At 43.9% G+C, this 22,408-nt stretch overlaps 1 protein-coding gene across 1 annotated transcript in view; it reads left to right on the top strand.

The window, feature by feature from the left end:
• SLC15A5 (solute carrier family 15 member 5) overlaps positions 1–20,741 on the top strand; it is a 48,903-nt gene extending 28,162 nt beyond the window's left edge. The window contains exons 8-10 of the mRNA XM_081879966.1: positions 2,544–2,675; positions 17,482–17,590; positions 20,153–20,741. Coding sequence (XP_081736092.1) covers positions 2,544–2,675; positions 17,482–17,590; positions 20,153–20,300 — 389 coding nt within the window. The 3' untranslated portion in view covers positions 20,301–20,741. The remainder of the gene's footprint in view (positions 1–2,543; positions 2,676–17,481; positions 17,591–20,152) is intronic.
• The last annotated feature ends 1,667 nt before the right edge of the window (positions 20,742–22,408 follow it).

Raw genomic sequence — 22,408 nt, forward strand, 5'->3', positions numbered from 1 at the left:
CGGTCACGAGAAAATCCTTAATTTACTACCCCCAGTGGGACTTTCCATCCAGTTAAAGAAAGGCAGGACCTCCCATGCTAGAGCGTAAAGCAAGTTCAGAGATGCCACCCCATGGGGCTCAGTGGCCAAGAATATGTCCTTCCCTGTAGTAGTAGTAGAGCACCAGTGTGGTGTAGTGGTTAAGAGCAGTGGACTTGTAATCTGGTGAACCGGGTTCGCTTCCCCGCTCCTCCACATGCAGCTGCTGGGTGACCTTGGGCTAGTCACACTTCTCTGAAGTCTCTCAGCCTCACTCACCTCACAGAGTGTTTGTTGTGGGGGAGGAAGGGAAAGGAAAATGTTAGCTGCTTTGAGACTCCTTAGGGTAGTGATAAAGCGGGATATCAAATCCAAACTCCTCTTCTTCTTCTTCTAGTAGTAGTAGGAGTAGTCATTTATATGATCTGACTGGGTTACCCCAGCCACTCTGGATGGCTTCCAACAAATTAAAACACCGTAAGACATCAAACATTAAAAAGCTTCCCTATACAGGGCTGCCTTCAGATGCATTCTAAAAGTCAGGTGTTTCTTTCCTTGACATCTGATGGGAAGGCGCTCCACAGGGTGGGTGCCACTACCAAGAAGGCCCTCTGCCTGGTTTCCTGTAACTTCACTTCTCACAGTGAAGGAACTGTCGGAAGGCCCTCAAAGCTGGATCTCAGTCTCAGGGCTGAACGATGGGAGTGGAGATGCTCCTTCAGGTATACAGGGCCTAGGTTATTTAGGGCTTTAAAGATCAGCACCCAAACTTTGAATCATGCTCAGAAACATACTAGGTCAATGTAGACCCTTTAGGACTGGTATGATAAGGTCCCGGCAGCCACTGGCAGTCACCAGTCCAGCTGCCACACTCTGGATTAGCTGTAGTTCCTGAGTCATCTTCAGAGGTAGTCCCACATAGCGTGTAATAGTTCAGTGGCAATTTAAGGCTTGACCTGGAGGCTTTTCCCATGGGTCAGACTCATACAGCGGCACCCATCTTGAATGCTATGGATTTAACGCAGGATTAGGGGAACCTGTAGCTCTCCCGGTGCTGTTGGACTACAGCTTCTCTATCCCTGACAACTGGCCATGCTGAAAGAGGTTGATGGGAGTTGGAGTCCAACAGCATGCCAAGGGCTGCAGGCTCCTCATTCCTGATCTTTCTAAGGGCAAATGGTGGGACAGGTTCCAAGTTAAGAGCTGTCAGGGACTGGCTGGATGATGAGAAGTGGTGGGAGGCACCAGCTGGGGAACCCCCAAGGGGAACCCCAAAGGACAAAGTTGGGTTGCCATATTTCAAAAAGTGAAAATCCAGACAGAAAAATTGTTGAGCTGCTTCTCCAAAAATAAAAAATTAAGGTTTTAGAGCTATCCCCCCCACCCAGAAAACCACTTCCAATCTGGGTTGGCATATGTCTGGATTTACGTCCAGATTTCCCCAGACATTTCAGGGATTTACTTCCGGATGCAGTTCCCAACAGCCGAATCCCGCGTATGTCTGGGAAATTCTGGACGTATGGCAACCCTAAGAAAGGCTCAGAGCCCAGGGATTGGTGGTGGGACACTAGGGAGAAGTCAGAGGGAGAAGAGTGGGAGTACTTGTTGGATGCTGAAGGGGCAACAGGATTTAGTGAGCAGGGAGAGCCTGTGACAGGGAGCAGTTCTGACTCAAAGGCTGAAGCAGAGGAGAGGGATCAAGAGGCTGCTGAAGAGTATGGAGAGCCTGCCTCTCCTACTGAGACAAGCTCCCCTCCCCCCTTGTCTCTAAGGATTTGCGGAGTGATGCGTAGGATGGAGCAGAGATTGGAGATGCCCAGACACAGTTTGAGACTGCTTGGGAAACATCTGGCAGAGGAGGAGCCTTAAAGGGGGTAGAAGGCAGGGACCATCAATCCTGGCAACTGCTCCACAGGGCAAGACCTGTTGCTGAGTGTATAGTTGTTGCCTTAAATAAAGTTAACTTCACTGGCTCTGCTTTTTCGGCTGACCTGCATCTGACTCCAGCCCTGACAAGAGCAAACAAAGGGCCCCCACCCAGAACGATCCCTTCATTGCAATTTTGCCCCTGTCCCCTCCTGAGTACATGGAGCGTAATTTACCTTAAGCAATATTTGGGCATTGGGCATTTGTTTTGAAATTGTGGCTTTGTTTGCTGCCCTGGGCCCCTTCTGGAGGAAGGGCAGGATATAAATCCAATACAGTGGACGCTCGGGTTGCGAACGTGATCCGTGTGGGATGTACATTCACAACCCACAGTGTTCGCAACCTGCAGTGGCGCGTCTGCGCACATGCGGGTTGCGATTCAGCGCTTCTGCGCATGCTCAAAGTGCGATTTAGTAACCCATTCCGCTACTTCCGTGCTTCAGCGGTCCGTAACCCTAAAAAACACAACCTGAAGCGCCTGTAACCCGAGGTATGACTGTACATAAAATATCGCTCCTAGCAGGCAGTTGTGCTAATGCCCCATTGCACCCCAACCAGAGATTCACACCCTACCTATTTCTCTTCATGCTTCTTCAAAGGTTCCTTCATTACATACAAGTTTGTGCCGGGCAGAATTCGTGGAGTTGCCTTGCAAGCCTTGACTTTCTTCAATGGAGCTGGCTGCATCATGGGGGCTTTACTTGTTCAAGGAGCTTACACCGCCTCACAAGGTAAACCAGACTTTAAGCTGAGTGAAGATGGGTGCCTTCCTTCCTTCCCTCACTCTCTCCCTCCCCACCCAGCACTGCTCTCTCAGTAGGGATTTTGCCCTCTTCCTATTGGCTATTGACTTCCATTAGACGCACATAACAAAATCTAGCTGCCAGCAGTGTATTGATCTCTTTTTCGTGATTAAGGTAGGTCACTAAGTTGCAGTCGGATTCATCAAAATGTAATGAATCATTCCTATTTTGATAGGTGGAATAATTAGTGTGGGTGGCATTTATTTATATATTATACAGGACTTCCTTCTCTTCCACTTGGAAAATGAGCTAGGGATTCTCGGGTTACACTAGAATACCAGAGCAGGTTTTCCCCCCTCACATATGTATACAAAGGATATTTATTTGCCAAATAATTGTTTAAACGAGAGTTGAGCTAAGGATGAGCAAAATACCAGAAATCACATTCTTTTCTCAGAGCTTCTTATGAAACCTAAAACTACCCTGAAGGTGTATTCAGTCTGGAGAGGTGCATTAATTTTACCACTCTTACATTATTTTGGATTCATTTATTATAGACAATTCTGATTTAATTCATTTCAGTTGCATTTCTGTGACCAGGGATGCTAAAGTTGAGAAACTAAGCCAGTCTTCCTGAGCCTGGTGCCTTCCACATTGGTAGGGGACGTAGTCCAAAAAGTATTAGTAGTCCTAGACTAAAAACTAGAAAGGATCTTTGCAAATTCCTAAGTGGAAAGGTTTTGATCTACACCTCTTGGGCACAGTATCTTCCAGATGTTCACCAACCCTGAATGCTGACTGGGGTTTATGGGGGGGGGGTGAAGTCCAACAAAGTTTCAACATTTGGAGAGCACCACAGAGGGTATCCCTGTCTTCCTGTGCATATTGGATCTTCGCTGCCGAGCAAATTTTGCACATCTCTGAATATTGCAGCACAATTCTTAGTACTTTGGGTGTATCAAAATGCACATTTAAATATGTATTTTGAGAGGTGGGTTTTTTAACAACAAGAAAATGCAGCTTAATGTAGAAACACAAGCTCTAAAAGTGGAGTGGAGATCTTTACTAAAAAATATGAGCATTAAGCATCACCATGGTATAGGAGGACGGGTGGTGTTAAGAACCTGAGAAGAGCTTGCTGGATCACTCTTTTAACTTGGTTTATGTTAAAGTCACTAATAATATGAAGTTGGCAAGGGGTGAGGTCAGTTTGGAGGATACCCTGAGGGTGCAAAGTGGGGCTGACCTTCTGAAGAGAGTCCTGGCGGCTGCGTAGAGAAGCCTGGAGTTCGTACATTTCAAGAAATGTAATTATATTTAAAGTAGTAATATCTATGCTGTAGGAGATTTCCACCAATCATCTGCCAACTTTGACCCTTCCCTTTAACAAGAAGTGTCCATCGCATTGCAGTTTAGCAACTTGAGAGTTCCCTTGCACATCTCTTTCAGTTTCACTCTTGGTTTACAGCAAGGACGTCTAACTCCCAAGAGACAGCGTAGACAGACATCTACTCCGGGGGGGGGGGGACTTGCCAGCGATCTACCCATTGGGGGGGTTGTTGAGCTTTTTTTAGGGGAGCAGGTCAAAATTGTTGAGATTGGGGGGGGGCTCACCAACAACACAGCTGCTAACAGACGAACGCAGCGCTACAGCAGACAACTAAGGAACTCACACTAGACCAGACTTCCTCAACCTCGACCCTCCAGATGTTTTGAGACTACAATTCCCATCATCCCTGACCACTGGTCCTGCTAGCTAGGGATCATGAGAGTTGTAGGCCAAAAACATCTGGAGGACTGAGGTTGAGGAAGCCTGCATTAGACGCAGGGAAAAACTGAGGGGGGAGGAGCCATGATTCTAAACAACGCAAGCGATAAGGATCCCACGATCAACCACGATCATCCGGGGATCCACCTGTCGATTGCGGTCGTCCGGTTGGACAGCCCTGGTTTATAGATTTATTTTTTTTAAAGCTACTAACAGCTTTTTAAAGTTACATAGCTTTTAGAGGAGCACTGTCTCTTAAACTCTCTGGATCATCTTGAGATGCCAGAGTGGTTCCAGGGAGTTGGGTTGCACTAACAAAGGAGGCAACCCAGAGTTTACCTATTTTTCACACGGTGGAATGTTAGAGGAGACGATGCTCTGAGAGTACCAGGTACTGTTTGTATCAAATATCTGTTGATACGCTATTATTTTTTAAATGTGAAGCAATTTTTGTGAAGCCGCTGCCAGCATTTGCCTCTTGAATCACCCATTTGACCTGCCTCTCTAGCCAACCCTGCAAACTGGCCATCCACAAATTTAGGAGGAAAACTGTTGAACTTTTTTTTCTCTCTCTCAAGGCAACATACTTATGGTTCTTCCGTTTTATCTTACCAACCCCCAGTGAGGTAGGAACAGAGGAATCTGCCTTATACTGAATTCATACCATGGGCCCATTAGGTCAGAACTGTCTACACTGGCAGGGACTCTTCAAGATTTCCAAGCCCTACCAGGAGACACCAGGGGTTGAACCTGGGACCTTCAGTTTGCAAAGTGTATGTGCTACCCCTGAGCTATGACCTTTCCTCAGCCTAGGGTAGGGTAGGCTGAGGGAGAAAAGGAGGAGGAGAGGGAGTCTGGCATGGTCACCCAGTGAGCTTTGTGTCTCTGAGTAAGGATTTGAACCTGGGTCTTCCTCATTCCTCTGAGGGAATGAGCCTAAGACTTGCCGATCAGAAGGTCGGCGGTTCGAATCCCTGCAACCGGGTGAGCTCCCGTTGCTCAGTCCCTGCTCCTGCCGACCTAGCAGTTCGAAAGCACATCAAAGTGCAAGTAGATAAATAGGTACCACTCCGGCGGGAAGGTAAATGGTGTTTCCATGCACTGCTCTGGTTTGCCAGAAGTGGCTTAGTCATGCTGGCCACATGACCCGGAAGCTGTACGCCGGCTCCCTCGGCCAATAAAGCGAGATGAGCGCTGCAACCCCAGAGTTGGCCATGACTGGACCTAATGGTCAGGGGTCCCTTTACCTTTACCTTCCTCATTCTAGTACATACCGCTCAACTGTCCTGATTTAAATGGGGCACCCCAGAATTAACTCCAGCTTCTGATTCTCCCCCCCCCCCAAAAAAATTGTTTATTTGATTTTACATATTCAAATTTACAATCATACCACAACACCTCCCATAAGTACAAGATTTCCACAAATCTCTGGAATTCCCTCCTCCCCCTCTGTGGGTCCCATTGTCAAACCCTTTCTACTGCATCTTTGATAATAATAATAATAAAATTATATCTCCATTGTATCCATAGTTCTCGTTACATTACAAGTGTTATTACGGGCCCGCTAACAATTTTAACTGTTTACAGTGGTCTCCAAGGTAACTTGTAAATTTCCCCTGTTCCTTATTAAAATTTTTGTCTTCCTGATTTTTCCAGTCATTTTTGCCATTTCAGCATAGTCCAACAACTTGATCTGCCATTCTTCTCTGGTAGGGACTTGTCTTCTTTCCAACTCTGGGCTAGCAGCATCCTAGTTTTAAATTTTGATATGTTTGGGATCTTATGGCTGCTGTTGGTTTTGCGAACTCTATGTATTCACTTAGCTTATAAATCCATTCTTCTTTAGAAGGTATTGCCTCGGTTTTCCGTTTGCTGGCTGAAACTATTCTAGCTACTGCTGTGGCATATAAAATTTCTTTTCTTATTCTGTGGGATATCACTCCCTATTATGCCCAGTGGATATGCCTCTGGTTTCTGAGAATGCTTTTATTACCTTGCACTTCCACCACATATGGTAGAAGGTGCCTTCCTTTTCTTTACATTTCCAACAGATATTTGTACACTCCAGCTTCTGATTCTTTCCCAGGATGTCCCATTTGGGCTCCTGCACTCTGACACAAGTCAGTTGGCTCCTGCCAGAGAGTGGGACCAAAAGACATGTGTTTTGGGTTCCATACTCTCTCTTTGGGCCTGTGCATTGCCCCCTTCTCTTTCTTCTTCTCTGTGCCATGTGGCCCAAGTGGCGCCCACTTCCAGAAGCCCCACCCCTATCGAAACTTCACCTGGAAGCAAAACAAACCCTGCAGCCTTCATGTGGGTGGAGTGGGAGAGAGAGCCAGCGAGCAATTGTTGGGACAAAACAACCAAGGTGATGACAGCAAACACAGAGGCAGGAGGAGTAGTGAGCCCTGAGGGAGGAGGGATCTGAGTGACAGGGGGCCCAGGTGAGAAGGGGTGGGTATCTGTTAATAATAATAATAATAATAATAATAATAATAATAATAATAATAATAAATTTTATTTATACCCCACCCTCCCCAGCCAAGACCAAGCTCAGGGCGGCTAACACCAAATATAAAACAATGGATTGAAACACAACTTTAAAAAAACAAGATTAAAATGCAGCCTCATTTCAGCAGAAACTCTAAAACTTTTTGGGGGATGAAAACGTCAAGTCTTCACTAAGGCCAACTATCCAGACTGGTCCTACGTGGGCCAGAAAAAGCCAGGGAAGTCCCTAAGTAGGAGTTCCATCACAGAAGGAAAAAGGAAAAAAGAAAGAGGGGGAGGGGATCAAGTTAATTCCAAGCCAAAGGCCAGGTGGAACAACTCTGTCTTACAGGCCCTGCAGAAAGAAATCAGATCCCTCAGGGCCCTGGTCTCATGAAACAGAGCGTTCCACCAGGCCGGAGCCACTGTTGAAAAGGCCCTGGCTCTGGTTGAGGCTAATCTGACTTCCTTAGGGCCCGGGACCTCTAGAGTCTTGCTATTTATGGACCTTAAGGTCCTCTGTGGGGCATACCCAGCCATGCTCCTATTTTCATCAGCAGGATGTTGGAGGGTATGCTAGTGAGACAGTGTAACTGACCACTGAGGAACACTGTCCCTGGTGTAAGAGTTGTGCCAGGGAAGTGTCCCAAATCAGGCCAGGCTAGCAGCTAGTTGTCCTAAGAGCTGCTTTTGCACCATCCATTTAAAGCACTGTGATACGTTAAAGCAGTGATGGCCAAACTTGGCCCTCCAGCTGTTTTGGGACTACAACTCCCATCATCCCTAGCTAACAGGACCAGTGGTCAGGGATGATGGGAATTGTAGTCCCAAAACGACTGGAGGGCCAAGTTTGGCCATCACTGCGTTAAACAGTCATGGCTCCCCCCCCCCAAAGAATTCTGGGAACTGTAGTTTGTTAAGTGTGCTGAGAGGCCCCTTTTCCTCTTCAAAAGCTACAATTCCAGAGTTCCCGGGAAGCCAGGGATTGAACCTGGAAACTCCTGCATGCAGAGCAAATGCTCTCCCACTGAGCTATGGCCCTCCCCAAACAGGGGAAATGTGTTTGGGGCAAGAAGGATCAGTAACTGTGGGGAAGTGTTGTCTTTGAATCTGCTTTATGGCAGGCTTTTTAAATATCTGAGAATTTATGTCCAACTCCCCACTCACTTTTCACCTTCTTCTCTTTCCGATACCTGATCGCTCCCAACTGTTTTCCCCCCTCTTCTCCCCCCTACCTTTAAATTAATTTATCATTTTTACTGCTCTCCTCTTTGCTAAATGTTAAGGTCAAAAATCTCCCCAAGGTGCCAAGAAATTGTAATGCATCCTCTGCCATCTGAGGTGGGCGTAGAGCGGGCGTGTGTTGCAAATGTTACATGTTAAGTAATGTTAATGTGGTGCCATTTTGCTGCTCTGCAAATGTGTTGAGTCACAAGATCTTTTTCATTCATTCTTTCTTTCTTTGATGCAATTAAGGACTCTTAACACCTATAGGCACTTCAGAGGGAAAATAAATTTGAGACAGAGAAGCCATTTGTGCTTTCAGGTATTGCAGTACATGCAATACAGTGTAATTGTTCAAATGTTGGGCATGGACCCAGAAGAACTGAGTTCAAATCCTTGTTTTACCATGAAGCTCATGTTCAGGGGCCAGTCAGCATCTCTTAGCTTAACTACCTCCCTTTGTTATTGGAAGGATAACATTGCAACCTTCCTAGAGTGTTTTTCTTCCAGCTTGAATGAGTCCTTGAACTCTTGATAATGCATTTTGCTGGCCTGGGTGTAGCAAAGACAGGAGTGTGCTGAGCGCCTGTGTACAAAATTTACATACATTGCTCTGCCCACTTTTGTCTCTGTCCTCACCCACCACTGGCATGCGGAACCTGGAAGGTCACCCAGAAAGGAATGCAGCCCTCTTTCTTACTTCGCGCCTTGTACAGGTCAAGGAGACATTCAACCAAACATACAGAGGGAAAACTCTCACAGAACTACACAGCCAGTCAGGTTATATATTACATCTATGAGGATTGTTTCACTGCTGGTTTCTAACTACACTTCCATCTGCCTGCCTCCTACCTCATTGACTTTAACACTAAAAGAATTAACCCTTGAGCTGCACTTGTAATATCTTTGCTGTTGCACTTCTAACACCAATTATCTAGTGCAACAGTAGGCTCTCCCTCACTAGAGGTCTTCAGGCAGGGGCTGGAGACATATCTGTTGGGTAATGCACCGGCTTTTCCAGCCTAGAGCAAAGAGTCCTATTAATTTAAGTGGATCTTCAGTGCAACTAACTTTGTTTATACCTGAACCATAGTAAACATAAATACATTACTCATGTTGTTGGTGGGAAAGGACAAGGCTGAGTGATAAACCAAAGGCCAATTGAGACCGACCTTTTGGAGCACCACCAACCTTCAACCACCCTCCATTTGCCTGCCTTCTTGCAACCAGCCCAGAGGGTAGCACTGCCTATAAGCTTCCTCCTCCTTAGTTGCACTTTTGATCTTGTAGAATTCAGCAGGGGAAACGATGAGCGGGAAACTAGAATTACAATAAAATAAAAAAATTCCTTCCAGTAGCACCTTAAAGACCAACTAAGTTAGTTCTTGGTATGAGCTTTCTTCATGACAAAGCCATTTTTCACCTTCTCACCCCTTGCTTTTCCTGTAAGACCTATTGCAGTCGTTAAGAGTCGTCAACAGGCTCATCACAGCTATCTGCCAATCACCCAATCCCACCACCCTTCTGAGTAATACCCCTCCCCGCCTTCTCACTATATAGAAGGGTCTGGTGACTTCTGTTTCAGTGTATCTGAAGAAGTGTGCATGCACACGAAAGCTCATACCTAGAACTAACTTAGTTGGTCTTTAAGGTGCTACTGGAAGGAATTTTTTTATTTTGTTTTGACTATGGCAGACCAACACGGCTACCTATCTGTAACTAGAATTACAATGTCATTGGCTCTGGTGCCACCTACTGTTCATCTCCCTACCTTCCATCTACCGGTACAAATGGTCACCAGCCACCAGTGCCAACAATTAATTCATGCATCCGTGCATTACAGTAAGGCTTACAGTTAACTCTATGTTGGTTGTCCTGCTACAGAAGGGATGCTAGCAAGTTGTCAAGTCTCCCAAGTCCATCCAACGGGTCTGGCACTCTGGTTTGGGGATTGGAACCCAAATTTCCCAGATCCACAATGGCGCAGAATTTCGAAGAAGGATATTTCAGCCTCATTTGCATCCCGTAGCATCTTGTTAGTCTAGAGTTGCATTTTTGCTGGCAAAGTGGGTAAGATAGTCACCCGGCGCCTTAAGTGGCGTTAATCATTTTTTAAAATGTATCTATGAAGGATGGTGTGAATATGATAAAATAAGACTTCTTGGGAATTTGATGAGTGCAAACAGATGACGGGTGACAGTGATATTTCAGTACAAGCTGGGGAAGTGGATTTCTTAAGGCTCTTTCTACCTCCCTTGACATTTTAATGAGACACATGACAAAACCTATCCCCCTGTGCTACTTGTGATGGAGAGAAGTTTTTTTTTTCTAAAAAGTTGCAGTGCAAATATGTACATTCGGGTTTGGGTTGGAGGTTAGGAGTGAAGGAGACTGTCCTGAACCGGTTCCTTTTGACTCCATCTCGCCTCAGTTATAAGAGCCCGGTTACATCCATGCTAGGCTTTTGGGATGCCCTGTACATGGGGCAGTCTTTAAAGACTGCTCTGAAACTTACACTAGTACCAACTGCAACTGCTTGGGTGCTTGTAGGGACCAGATGGCATACGAGGTACATTTAGGGTTGGCATATTTCCGAAAGTAGTTGAGATTTTTTAGGAAGACCCCAAACGCGTTTTTTTGTTTGACTTGCCTAAGATCCAGGATAAAGCACCGCCTTTTAGAAATTCCCTACAGACATCAATTCTGCCTTTGAAATCCCAGTAATGTCTGAGAAAATCTGGACTTGTGGCAGCCCCTGGACATACATTGACCCCTGCTTGTTTCTGTGTCCAGTTTAAATTTCAGGGAAAGGTTGCAACTCCATGGTAGAGAATCTGGCTTGCAAACAGAAGGTCCCAGCTTCAAACTCTAGCTTCTCCAGGTAGGACTGGAAATGTCCCCTGTCTGGAATCTGCAGAGCCACTGAGCTAGATGGACCAATTGTCTGAGTCAGTATAAGGCAGCTTACTATGTTCCGGTGCTGCTGGTAACCTTCAATGCCCTAGACAGTTTGGGACCAGGTTATTTGAAGGATCAGCTACACCCATATGAACCTGCCCAGGTATTACAATCAATCTCAGAAGCACTCTGCATGGGTGTACCAAAAAGATCCATCAGATTATAGATAATGCCCTTTCAGTGGTGGCCCCATATCGGTAGAATTCCATCCCTAAGGAAGTATATGTGGTCTCTATTTTAGTGGGTTTTAAGAGGCTGCCCATTGCTTCTCATAGAATCATAGAGTAGGAAGGGACCACAAGGATCATCTAGTCCAACCCCCAGCAATGCAGGAATGTTTCACCCAACGTGAGATTAAGAGTCTCATGCTCTACCAACTGAGCTATCCTCTGGGCTACACCTAAATAATATGTGTAGTGTTGTGTATTGTGTTAGCTGCTACTGTTTAAAATCTTTATAATGTGTGGAGGGTTTTTAAAAATGAGAATATGGTTAACATTGTTTTTATGTTCCATTTGGGTGCGAGCCACCACTGATAGGCTTTACAATGACAGGTAAATTCTGAAATAAAAAAATACCTATGTGTGATGGTGATCCTCTCATTCAGTCTCTGATTGATCCTGGCTACCAGCATTTTCCTAAAGTAGAATTACATGGTTGGTGAAAAGCCAGATTGGTTAAAAATGAGATCAATATTTTAAAAGATTATTATTATTATTTTGAAAAGATAACAGAAGGAAAGAGGGGAGAAAGCCAGATTAAAAACATTGCCATCTGACATTAACGGGAGGAATGTCAGATGGCAATGTCCTAACTTAAAAGCCTAGATTAATATAGGAAGTCAATATGTCCAAACATGTCTAAATCAGATTGGCAATTATAAGCCTTGTATTCAAATGTAGAAAGGGCAGAGTGATCTTCGGACGACTGAGTAGTGAATGGGTGGTTATTTGTCATTCTAGCTTTGCTGTATATGTATCTTTGCCACCATAAGGGCAAACAGAATCTACTTTTGTTGTCCGTCTCTTAGTCCCCACGTCACAGGGCTATGATTTAGGAGAATGTGAACATCCACCAATATCAAGGATTCTTCCAAAGTTAATATGAACAATAATTGTTGGCCTCTAGTTGACTTTAAGAAACCCTTCAAAACTTGAGTCTGGGGTCTGTTTCTGATATACACTTCCAAGCATATGCATGTCACTTCCGCCCATTCTTATAAACTTTTTGAGACTGTTTCAAATACTTTTTGTGAGCTCAAAGTGAGTCTGTAACAAACAGGCTTCACAACTTGGTGTGAAGATTCTGCCACTTTGCTCACACATCCCAAGCCCTTGGGCTTCTAGTTCCCATTCCTAAACTTCAACTTGGGATGGACTGGACATCTAATGCCATCCTATTTTCATCTTATTGGAGCTTAATTTGTTGACTCTTATTTGTTCCAGTGCATTGGATCTGTTCATTGTATCTATTTTGTGTGCACTTTTTACATAAGATATCCATGTTTAACATAAAATATACACACTTTTCAAAAAAAAGTACATGCTTCCATGTACATTAACACAAAATATGTATTTTTGAGCATGACTTTGATGCATGAAAAATGCATTGCAAAATCTGGAGGAACATGTGATCTGACTGGAAATTGCCTTCTGATCCACTAGCAGTTGTCAAATCCAGTCAGTCCACAGCAAAGAGTGGATCAAAGTATTTGCTCCCTGAACCCTAATTCTTGCCATTTTCTGTTGAACTCAACAAAATGAACTGTGTCTAAGGTTTGGCAAATCTGTCCATTTCAATTCCTCTCTGCTTCTCATTTTTGCAGTCTTAAATTCAACTCTCTGCATTTCTGCAGCAATCTTTTTAAAAAAGAAACACCTTTTGAACATTCATCAGTGCAAATTTTTCCTAATGGTCACATGTTTGTATGCAGTATTGCCTAATGCACACACTTTCCTGCAAGCATCTTCCCCCAACATAATGCGTTTTTGTCTTTTATGCCTTTTGTTGTTGTTGGAGAACCGTGTCGCAAAATTCAGAAGTGTGCAAATTTCAAAGGCTAGCTGTGCTTCACTTTGCATATTGGTTTGAGAAGTGCAACTTAAGTCGCTTCTCATTAATATGCAAACAAAAATAGATTTTCCCTCCCACCCATAAGCTGGAGCACAGGGACCCATATAAAACCCTTCATTGCCGTCAAACACACTTATTCTCTCCTCAAGTCCTTGCAGCCGCTGGGATGTGTAAAATGAAAAGCTGCTTGATTATGAATGATGGCTCTAAAAGTTTATAAGCTACTAAAGGGGGAAGTATATAGTTCCTAGGTGCTCAGTCAGCTGACAGTGTTAAATGATATGTTTTAAACCTAGCTCTGGGAGTTCGGCTCAGTCTGTTGCATCTTTGAGGAGTAAGACAAGGGGAGTGGAGGAGGAGGTGCGGCTGTTCTGCTCCCTGACAAATGAAGGCAGTTTTTGTCTGAGGAACTGAGCGAGAGCAAACTCTGCTGGCACCCGGCTGGCAACTGACAGCTTATTCTTGTTGATCCAGTGGAGGAAATTGCTTAACAAAGTTGTGTTTGCGGTCGTCCAAGAGAAGGGCAGAAACATCTCACCCCACGGGCCCAGCTGCTCTTACACCTTAACTCCCAGTTTGGCCTTTCAAAAATATTGGTTGCACTGTTATAGAATTGTGGAGTTGTTTGACTGGTATATTTGTGTTCCCTCCAAACCTGTGGTTTTTATTTCTGTAAGATGTGAGTCTGTAGTATAAGGAACTGTCTGGTGGTCAAACTAGTCTGTTTGCTAAGTTCATAGCCCTAGTCCAGCCTCTTAAGCATCCTTTGTACATGTCTAAAGAGCTGGTAAGATACTGGGAGTGTTGCCATAGAAACAACCAGGTAGTGAAATTAAGGGGTTTCCAGCTGTAATGCTTAAGAGATATGAAAAATAAGGTTTAGAAATAAGTAAAAACTAAATGGTGAGGATTTGCTGAACTAACAATTTGAACTGGAATACAAGAAAGGGAGGTATGAGGAGGTCTGGAAAATAAGTTAAAAGAAAATAAGTAATGGAAATTCTATGTGTTTTTAATTATTTTTGTATTTTTATATTTTTTGTATTTATGTTATTTTTTCTTTTTTTTTATTTCACATTGTATTATTTTTGGAAAACTTTAATAAATATTCTATTAAAAAGAAAAAAGAAACAACCAGGTAGTGATGCTTCCAGAAGAACAGGGCAAGCTTGCCCCCTTCCCCTTCACTGAATGGAAGATACATCATGGGGATTATCTAGGTTCATTTGCAGCTGGGAAGAAACAGAGGTTTGATTTGTGCAGAAACCAAAGCTATGACTTTGGGAACTCACCCAGAAATCAAATGAGGGACCAAGATCTGTTGGAGAGTTTATGATGTGAGCTCTCCTGTCTTATACTTGTGGGCATGGAGTTGAGGGTAAAACACATATCCATAGACAAGTGTGCGTTATAACTCCAGCAAAATATCCTAAACCTCTCAGCGGTGTGTGTATCAACATACATGAGGGCTGGTTGCACACATGGGAATCCATGTACACACTTGTAACATGATGCTCAGCCTGTATACACATGTCAATAAAGTCATATATCACAAAAAACTCCCAATTGGCCTTCATCACGAACTGGTGTGCAAAACTGGTTTGCATGAGGGGACCCTCCAAAATCTCTCCTGGCTCTGAAGTCCCTCCACACCTCGCGTGACAAGTGGGGTTGTATGTACACAAACATTGTACACGTTATAAAAGAGGAAGCAAAGGGAAGCCCCTCCAAACCTACAATGATGCGCTGTGTCTACCACAAGTAGTGGAGTGGAAACTCGGTCATCATTCCTAACTTTACTGTGCTTACCACTGCAAATGTTCCTGTATATTGAAGATGTCATTTGATTCTCCAACATGGTGCCCATGAGCACCATGCTGCCATTGGGCCATGTTCCTTGACACCTGCTAAGACCTCCCATGCATGCTTAGGGGTGCCAGAGAGAATATCTTTTTGAAATAATTTTTATTTGATTTTACAAATACAAGGTTATAAAAATCCAAATATAAGTCCATATACAGAGATTCCTCCGAATCTCACGACTTCGCCCCATGGGGTCCCATTTTAAACATTTACAACTGCATATTCTTCCATACTTTAACTTTTAAATCACTCCATACAGTGGTACCTCGGGTTACAGATGTTTCAGGTTACATACGCTTCAGGTTACAGACTCCGCTAACCCAGAAATCTTGCTTCAGGTTAAGCACTTTGCTTCAGGATGAGAACAGAAATCATACTCCTGTGGCGCGGCGGCAGCAGGAGGTCCCATTAGCTAAAATGGTGCTTCAGGTTAAGAACAGTTTCAGGTTAAGAACGGACCTCCAGAACGAATTAAGTACTTAACCCGAGTATCACTGTATAGTCTGTGGCATTTGTTACGCTACAAGTGAAATGAAAATCCTGCCAATGTTTCCATCTGCTTCCAGTGGTCTCTTAGATAACTTATAAATGTTTCCCATTCTTTTGTAAAGTTTTTATCCCCTTGGTTCCTGGGTTTTCCTGTCAGCTTTGCCATTTCAACATAGTCCATCAGCTTAGTTTGCCATTCCTCTCTGGGAGGGACCACCTCTGGGCGAGAGAGGATCTTGTTGTGTGCTCTTTGGTACATACATAAAAGCACTTCACAGGAAGCAAATAGCTATTCTTATCAGTGTATTTTTACTGCCAGAGGAGAGGCGCTTGTGGGATTTTCTGCTCCACATACTGGACTTGGGTATTGCATATGCAGACCTGGGGGACACCATTTGCAGCTCCATCTCTGGTAACAAAATATCATAGGTCAGCCCTGGGGGTTTTGTGACTAGGGCTGGGGTTGAACTGCTTGTTCTGCCCCATTTAGGTCTTGCTGCCAGTTAGACCTGGGTTCGTTCACCTGCCTCCATCCTATTCCTGTCCTATTTCATGCTGTTCCTTTGTGTCCCACTGTGCAAATTTTGTGCGCACCATTTATGTATATGAAGAAGAAGAAGAAGAAGAGTTTGGATTTGATATCCCGCCTTTCACTCCCCTTCAGGAGTCTCAAAGCGACTAACATTCTCCTTTCCCTTCCTCCCCCACAACAAACACTCTGTGAGGTGAGTGGGGCTGAGAGACTTCACAGAAGTGTGACTGGCCCAAGGTCACCCAGCAGCTGCATGTGGAGGAGCAGAGACATGAACCCGGTTCCCCAGATTACTAGACTACCACTCTTAACCACTACACCACACTGGCTCTTTTAACAAACTTTCTAACACACTCTCCAATACAATATGATTTTTTTAAATGGAAAAGCTTTTGTGTGTGTGTGGAACGTATGTAAATCTGTGCACACATTTGGGGCATCAAAAATGCATTGCTGTATCCAATGAGGTCATAGACTTGGAAGGGACCTTAAAGGGCATCTGGCCCAGAATGCATAATCTTACTGGGAGTTACATTCTGATATGCAAGAAAGTTGGGAAGCAGTGTGGTCTGTAAGAAGCAGACCACACGATTCCAGCCTCATCACTATTTAACTTCCTTCCGCAGGGCCTGTAAGACAGAGCTGTTCCGCCTGGCTTTCAATATGAACTTAGCCTGATCTTTTATTCCCCTTCCTTCCCTCCCCCTCCCCCTTTTTATGAAGATTACCCGCTCTGGGATCCCACAGCTAATTCTCCCCCGGTCTCCTCGCTGGCCCAAATAGGACTAATTTAGCCAGCTAGCCCTGGTGATCATCTAATGTTTATTGGATGAATTTCCCCCCTAAATCGATTTTTGAATTCTGAATTTATTGTTATTCACGTTTTATACTGTATTTTGCGCTGGTTTTTTGTTGCATCAATTAAGTGTTTTAAATTTGTTGTTAGCCACCCTGAGCCCGGTTTTCTGAACCGGGAAGGGCGGGGTATAAATAAAAAAATATTATTATTATTATTATTTGTGATGAAACATGCATGTCATTTGGCAATCTCATGCTTTGTGATAAGGGAACCTTCTGAGGTTTGAGGGTACCACTCTATTCTGCCTTGGTCAGACCACACCTGGACTAATGTGTCCAATTCTGGGCACCATAATTTAAGAAGGATGTAGACAAGTTGGAAGGTGTGCAGAGGAGGGCAACCAAGATAATCAAGGGTCTGGAAAGCAAGCCTTATGAGGAGCGGTTGAAGGAGCTGGATATGTTTAGCTTGGAAAAGAGGAGACTGAGAAGAGATATGATAGCCATCTTCGAATATCTTGACACTCTACACTCTATTTTTCTGATGAGTTTCTTGGAGCTCATCTAAATACAGTTTTTTTCTTCTTTCCCCCCAACAGGTGACTGGTTTCCAAATATTCTAAATGAGGGTAGACTGGAGTGGTTTTACTTCTTTTTGGCCTCACTAATGATGATTAACACTTTAGGCTTCTGGACCATCTCACACAGGTAAGTCCTTGCATATTCAGCACATGAAATCTTGATACATGGTCGGACCAGCCTGAACGGAATGAATATTCACATATGATGCTGCATTTTCAGACAGGTGCTTGATATCTCTCTTGGAGGGCCTTCCCCAAGTTCCCAAGTGAGAAGCCACTAGAAAGAGGGAGGGCCCTTTCAGTGGTGGCCCTTCCTGATGGAATGCCCTCTGCAGAATTACCAGCAAAAGAAGAATGGCAAATGAAATTAATAGACTATGCAGAGTTAGGTCAATTAACAGGAAGGATTCGAAACCTGCGGGATCAGAGATTCTTAGGGGACTGGAGCAAATATTTGAATTATTTGAAAAGCAATTGTGATAAACAGATTACACAAGTAGGACTGCAAGAAGTTCTGTAAGGAGGACTTTGTGAAATATTGCAAGGAAGACTTTCAAAAGAATTATTAGTTAAAGACAATTAAAAGTAATAGAGAAATTAAGAAATGCAGAACAAGTGATAAAGAATGGAAAATCTTCAGAGGTTCTTGACAGAAGTCTAAAATATTGGGGACATTTAGATTTGAAAGGAGAATGAAACAAGATTTGGAATACCCCATAGGCCTTACTTTTAAGCACGGAGGTTTGGCTGGAAGGAATGTGGATGCTGTTGGGTTGGAGCTTCCCCGAGATTTGGTTTTCAGTACTAAGGACTATCAAAAAGACTGGCAGAGGGTACATGAGAGAGACTTGAGAGCCTCTGATGTAAGATCTCCAGGCTGAGGGCTTCTTGAGATTGATGGACTTATGTTGGGGACTGAAACCGGGAAGGGGGTATGGGTGGAATGGAAATTGGGAACTCAAAGCGTATATAATATAACTTGTTTTTTTGTTTTGTTTTGTATGAGAGTTGGGAAATTTGTGGAAGGGAATTTTTTTTTTTTCTCGACCTTAGAGAAATGTCTTAAGAATAAGTATTGATATATAGGTTTGGATGAGAGCTAAGATTGGATAAAGTAAAAGTGGTTTTTGAAATAAATTAAATTATTTAATGAAAATAAGGTTGGAAGAATTTGCAGAAATAACGATTTGAACTAGAATACAAAAATGGGAGGTGCGAGGAGATCAAGGAAATAAGTAAAGGAAGAAAGTGATGCAAAGGTTTAATCTGTTTTTTTTTCTTTTTCTTTTTTGTGAGTATATTTTCTTTTTTGTTGTTGTTATATTTTTCTTGTATTTTGTATTTTTCTTTTTTGTTTCTCTTTGTAATTCTTAAACTTTGAATAAATATTATTTTTTTAAAAAAGAAGTCTAAAATATTGTGTAAGATAAGAAGTTAAATGATTGTTGGAACTTGTGTGTGTGTGTGTGTGTGTGTGTGTGTGTGTATGGAATGCCCTCTGCAGAGATGCTGGCCTGGGGCATACAATCCAGTCTTTTAGATGCTTTTAGGTAATTTCAGTTACAATCTATTGAGTGCTTCATGCACCAAACATTGCCTTTGCTGCGAAGGATGCTGGTTTCAGCTGCTGTGTTCTACATTGATTTGGGGTTTTCACATTCTTGTGCTACAGTGAACAGGGATGAGAAACAGAGCCAAATGGCCCTGAATACACAGCTGTATCAGATGGGCTTAAACAACGCCTTTCAAAATAGGCTTAACACATACAGAAATAGGGACTTTCTTCGCATACAGGTCCCCGATATCCCTATCTTAGGTACCAGGCGAGCAGCTGTCAGTCACAATCCTGGCATGGTTAGACCTTTGGCGTGGACATGAGGCAGTTCAGCATATTGGAGGCCCTTCTTCGTGTGCCTCTTCCACAAGAGGTCCGGAGGATGGCAAAATGAGAACGGGCCTTTTCTGCAGTGGCTTCTTGTTTGTGGAATGTTTCCCCAGGGAAGCTCGCCTGCCGCCTTCATTATACACCTTTAGGTGCCAGACGAAAATGTTTCTCTTCAACCAGGCCTTGGGCTGGTTGACATCCAATGCCCTTTTAAATGTATTGTGGAAGGGAGGAATGTTGCTTTGTTCTTGTTTTTATTGTGTGTTTTGTGTTTTTATCTTGTCTTTTTATGCTGTGAACCACTCTGAGATCTTTGGATGAAGGGCAATATACAAATTTAATACAGTGGTACCTCGGGCTACGAACTTAATTCGTTCTGGAGGTCCGTTCTTAAGCTGAAACTGTTCTTAACCTGAGGTACCACCTTAGCTAATGGGGCCTCCCGCTGCCCCTGCGCCAACGCCACCCGATTTCTGCTCTCATCCTGAAGCAAAGTTCTTAACCCAAGGTACTATTTCTGGGTTAGCGGAGTCTGTAACCTGAAGTGTCTGTAACCTGAAGCGTATGTAACCCAAGGTACCACTGTAATAGTAATGATCATCGTCGTCATCATCATCACTCTTTCCCTTTTGGACTCTTGAAGGCATTAAACATGGCTGGTATACAATATTACATTGCACTTCAAATGTCTTTATATGCTAAAAGCTGCCCAGAGTGGCTGGGGCAACCCAGTCAGATGGGCAGGGTACAAATAATAAATCATCATAATCATCAAAGGAGATTTAATTTATTTTTGCTTTGCAGGTACACTAATCTACAGCAGGACTACGACAAAGGATTCAGAGGGAGTCTTCTTCAAGAGCAACTTTTACAGCATGAGAAATCGCTGATATTTTATGACAGCATCCTGGATTGCCCCTCTCCTTTGTCTCCCGTGGAGACTCTCCTGTGAAATCTTCCTCTGAAAATGACTGGTTGGTCACACGGCGCAGTCAGTCACCAGAGTATTGTCTGTCAGATTTTAATGATACATTCCTGTCTGTGTTTATGAACTGACTTAACAATAAATGGATTGTTGTTTCTCCTTTTCATGTCCTCATAAGATAGATAATATTTGAAATCTCAGCGAGAGCATTCAGACTTCAGCCCCGATCCTTAGCTTTCCATATGCCTAGCTCCCTTTACTGAGACACTCCAACAGGTGCATTGTAAGTGGGCAAGAGGAATACTTACAACTTTGTGTTTCCGTGTGTGTGCAAGAGTTCACTCTGAAAATGACGTTTGCATATAATAAAATCTCTTGCATCACAATGCTGTGTAAGTTTCCTGTTCCAGAAGGTTGGGAATCTGTGTCTGTTGAGCAAAAAGTCCAGGCGACTGAGGCAGAATAGTAAGGGGTAGGAGCATGAAGTAGTGGTAATAACACTAATAATACATTCGAGTGGCTGATATGTTTTGCAGCAACCACTCCAACCTGTGTTTGCTGATGGTATGGAAATCAGCAAGAGAAAGACGTCCACTTGTGCATGAGAAGCAGCAGGAACATAGCTGGGGCTGATGGGAGATGTGGTTGAAAATACCTGGAGGACACTAGGTTGGAGAAGGCTGTAGCTGAGTGTCAAGGACCGTGCTGAGGAGGGTTGCACTGAGAAAAAATGTTTGGAGCCACTCCCTCCTCCTGATCCTGAATCTTCCCAGGAGCAGGAGGACAGTATAGATTGGGAACAATGGTTTGCAGAGGGGCACACCGTATTTTTCTGTGTATAAGGCTAGGTTTTTTCCCTAAAAAATAATTTCAAAAATTAAGGGGGCATCTTATACATGGATACATCTCCCCCCATTTTCTTAAATCTGAGTCCCCCAAAATAGGGGGTGTCTTATAGAGGGAAAAATACGGTATTTCAGAAGGCAGAAACTGGGAAATACTGGATGGGGAACAGCTAGCAGAAGGAACACTAGAAGAGAGAGAGTTTACAGATTCACAGTCTCTGGATAGTATCCAGACACACCCTTCCCCAAAGTCCTGGAGAGCTCAGAAAGTTTCAGAACAGAAAACACAGCGGCTCCAAGCTCAGATTACAAGAAGTAGGAGTGACATATATTAATCGGGATGGAGGGGGCAGTGAAAGTTTCTAACTGGGAAGAAGAAGAAGAAGAAGAAGAAGAAGAAGAAGAAGAAGAAGAAGAAGAAGAAGAAGAAGAATTATTATTTATTATTTATACCCCGCCCATCTACCTGGGCTTCCCCAACCACTCTGGGCGGCTTCCAACAAAATATTCAAATACAGTAATGCATCAAACATTAAAAGCTTCCCTAAACAGGTCTGCCTTCATATGTCTTCTAAAAGTCTGGTAGTTGTTGTTGTCTTTGACATCTGGTGGGAGGGCGTTCCACAGGGCGGGTGCCACTACCAAGAAGGCCCTCTGCCTGGTTCTCTGTAACTTGGCTTTTCGCAGTGAGGAAACCACCAGAAGGCCATCGGCCCTGGACCTCAGTGTATGGGTAGAACTCCTTTTCCTTTGTTCTGCTTATCTACTGCCATGGGGGAGGAAGCTGATACCCTGAAGCCTGACACTGAGGGTCTCATGCTTCCTCTTCCCATCTTTTCAAGTCATTATGTAATGCCCAGAGCCACTCAGAGACATTTAGAAGAAGAAGAGTTTGGATTTGATATCCCGCTTTATCACTACCCAAAGGAGTCTCAAAGTGGCTAACATTCTCCCCCCCCCCCCCCCCCGCACAAGAAACACTCTGTGAGGTAAGTGGGGTTGAGAGACTTCAAAGAAGTGTGACTAGCTCAAGGTCACCCAGCAGCTGCATGTGGAGGAGCGGAGATGCGAACTTGGTTCACCAGATTATGAGACTACTGCTCTTAACCACTACACCACACTGGCTCACACTGGATTTAGAACATTGAAAGCAATGGAAATGGAAATCAGCTCTGTACTGGATTGCAGCAAGAGGATAGCAAGGTTTCACGTGCCTCTTCCAGACCTACCTGAAGATGCCAGGGAATGAACCTGAGAGCTTCTTCATCCACAGGCAGGTGCTGGAACCAC

This window comes from Podarcis erhardii (genome assembly GCF_964252035.2).
Source record: "Podarcis erhardii genome assembly, chromosome: 10".
NCBI lineage: Eukaryota > Metazoa > Chordata > Lepidosauria > Squamata > Lacertidae > Podarcis > Podarcis erhardii.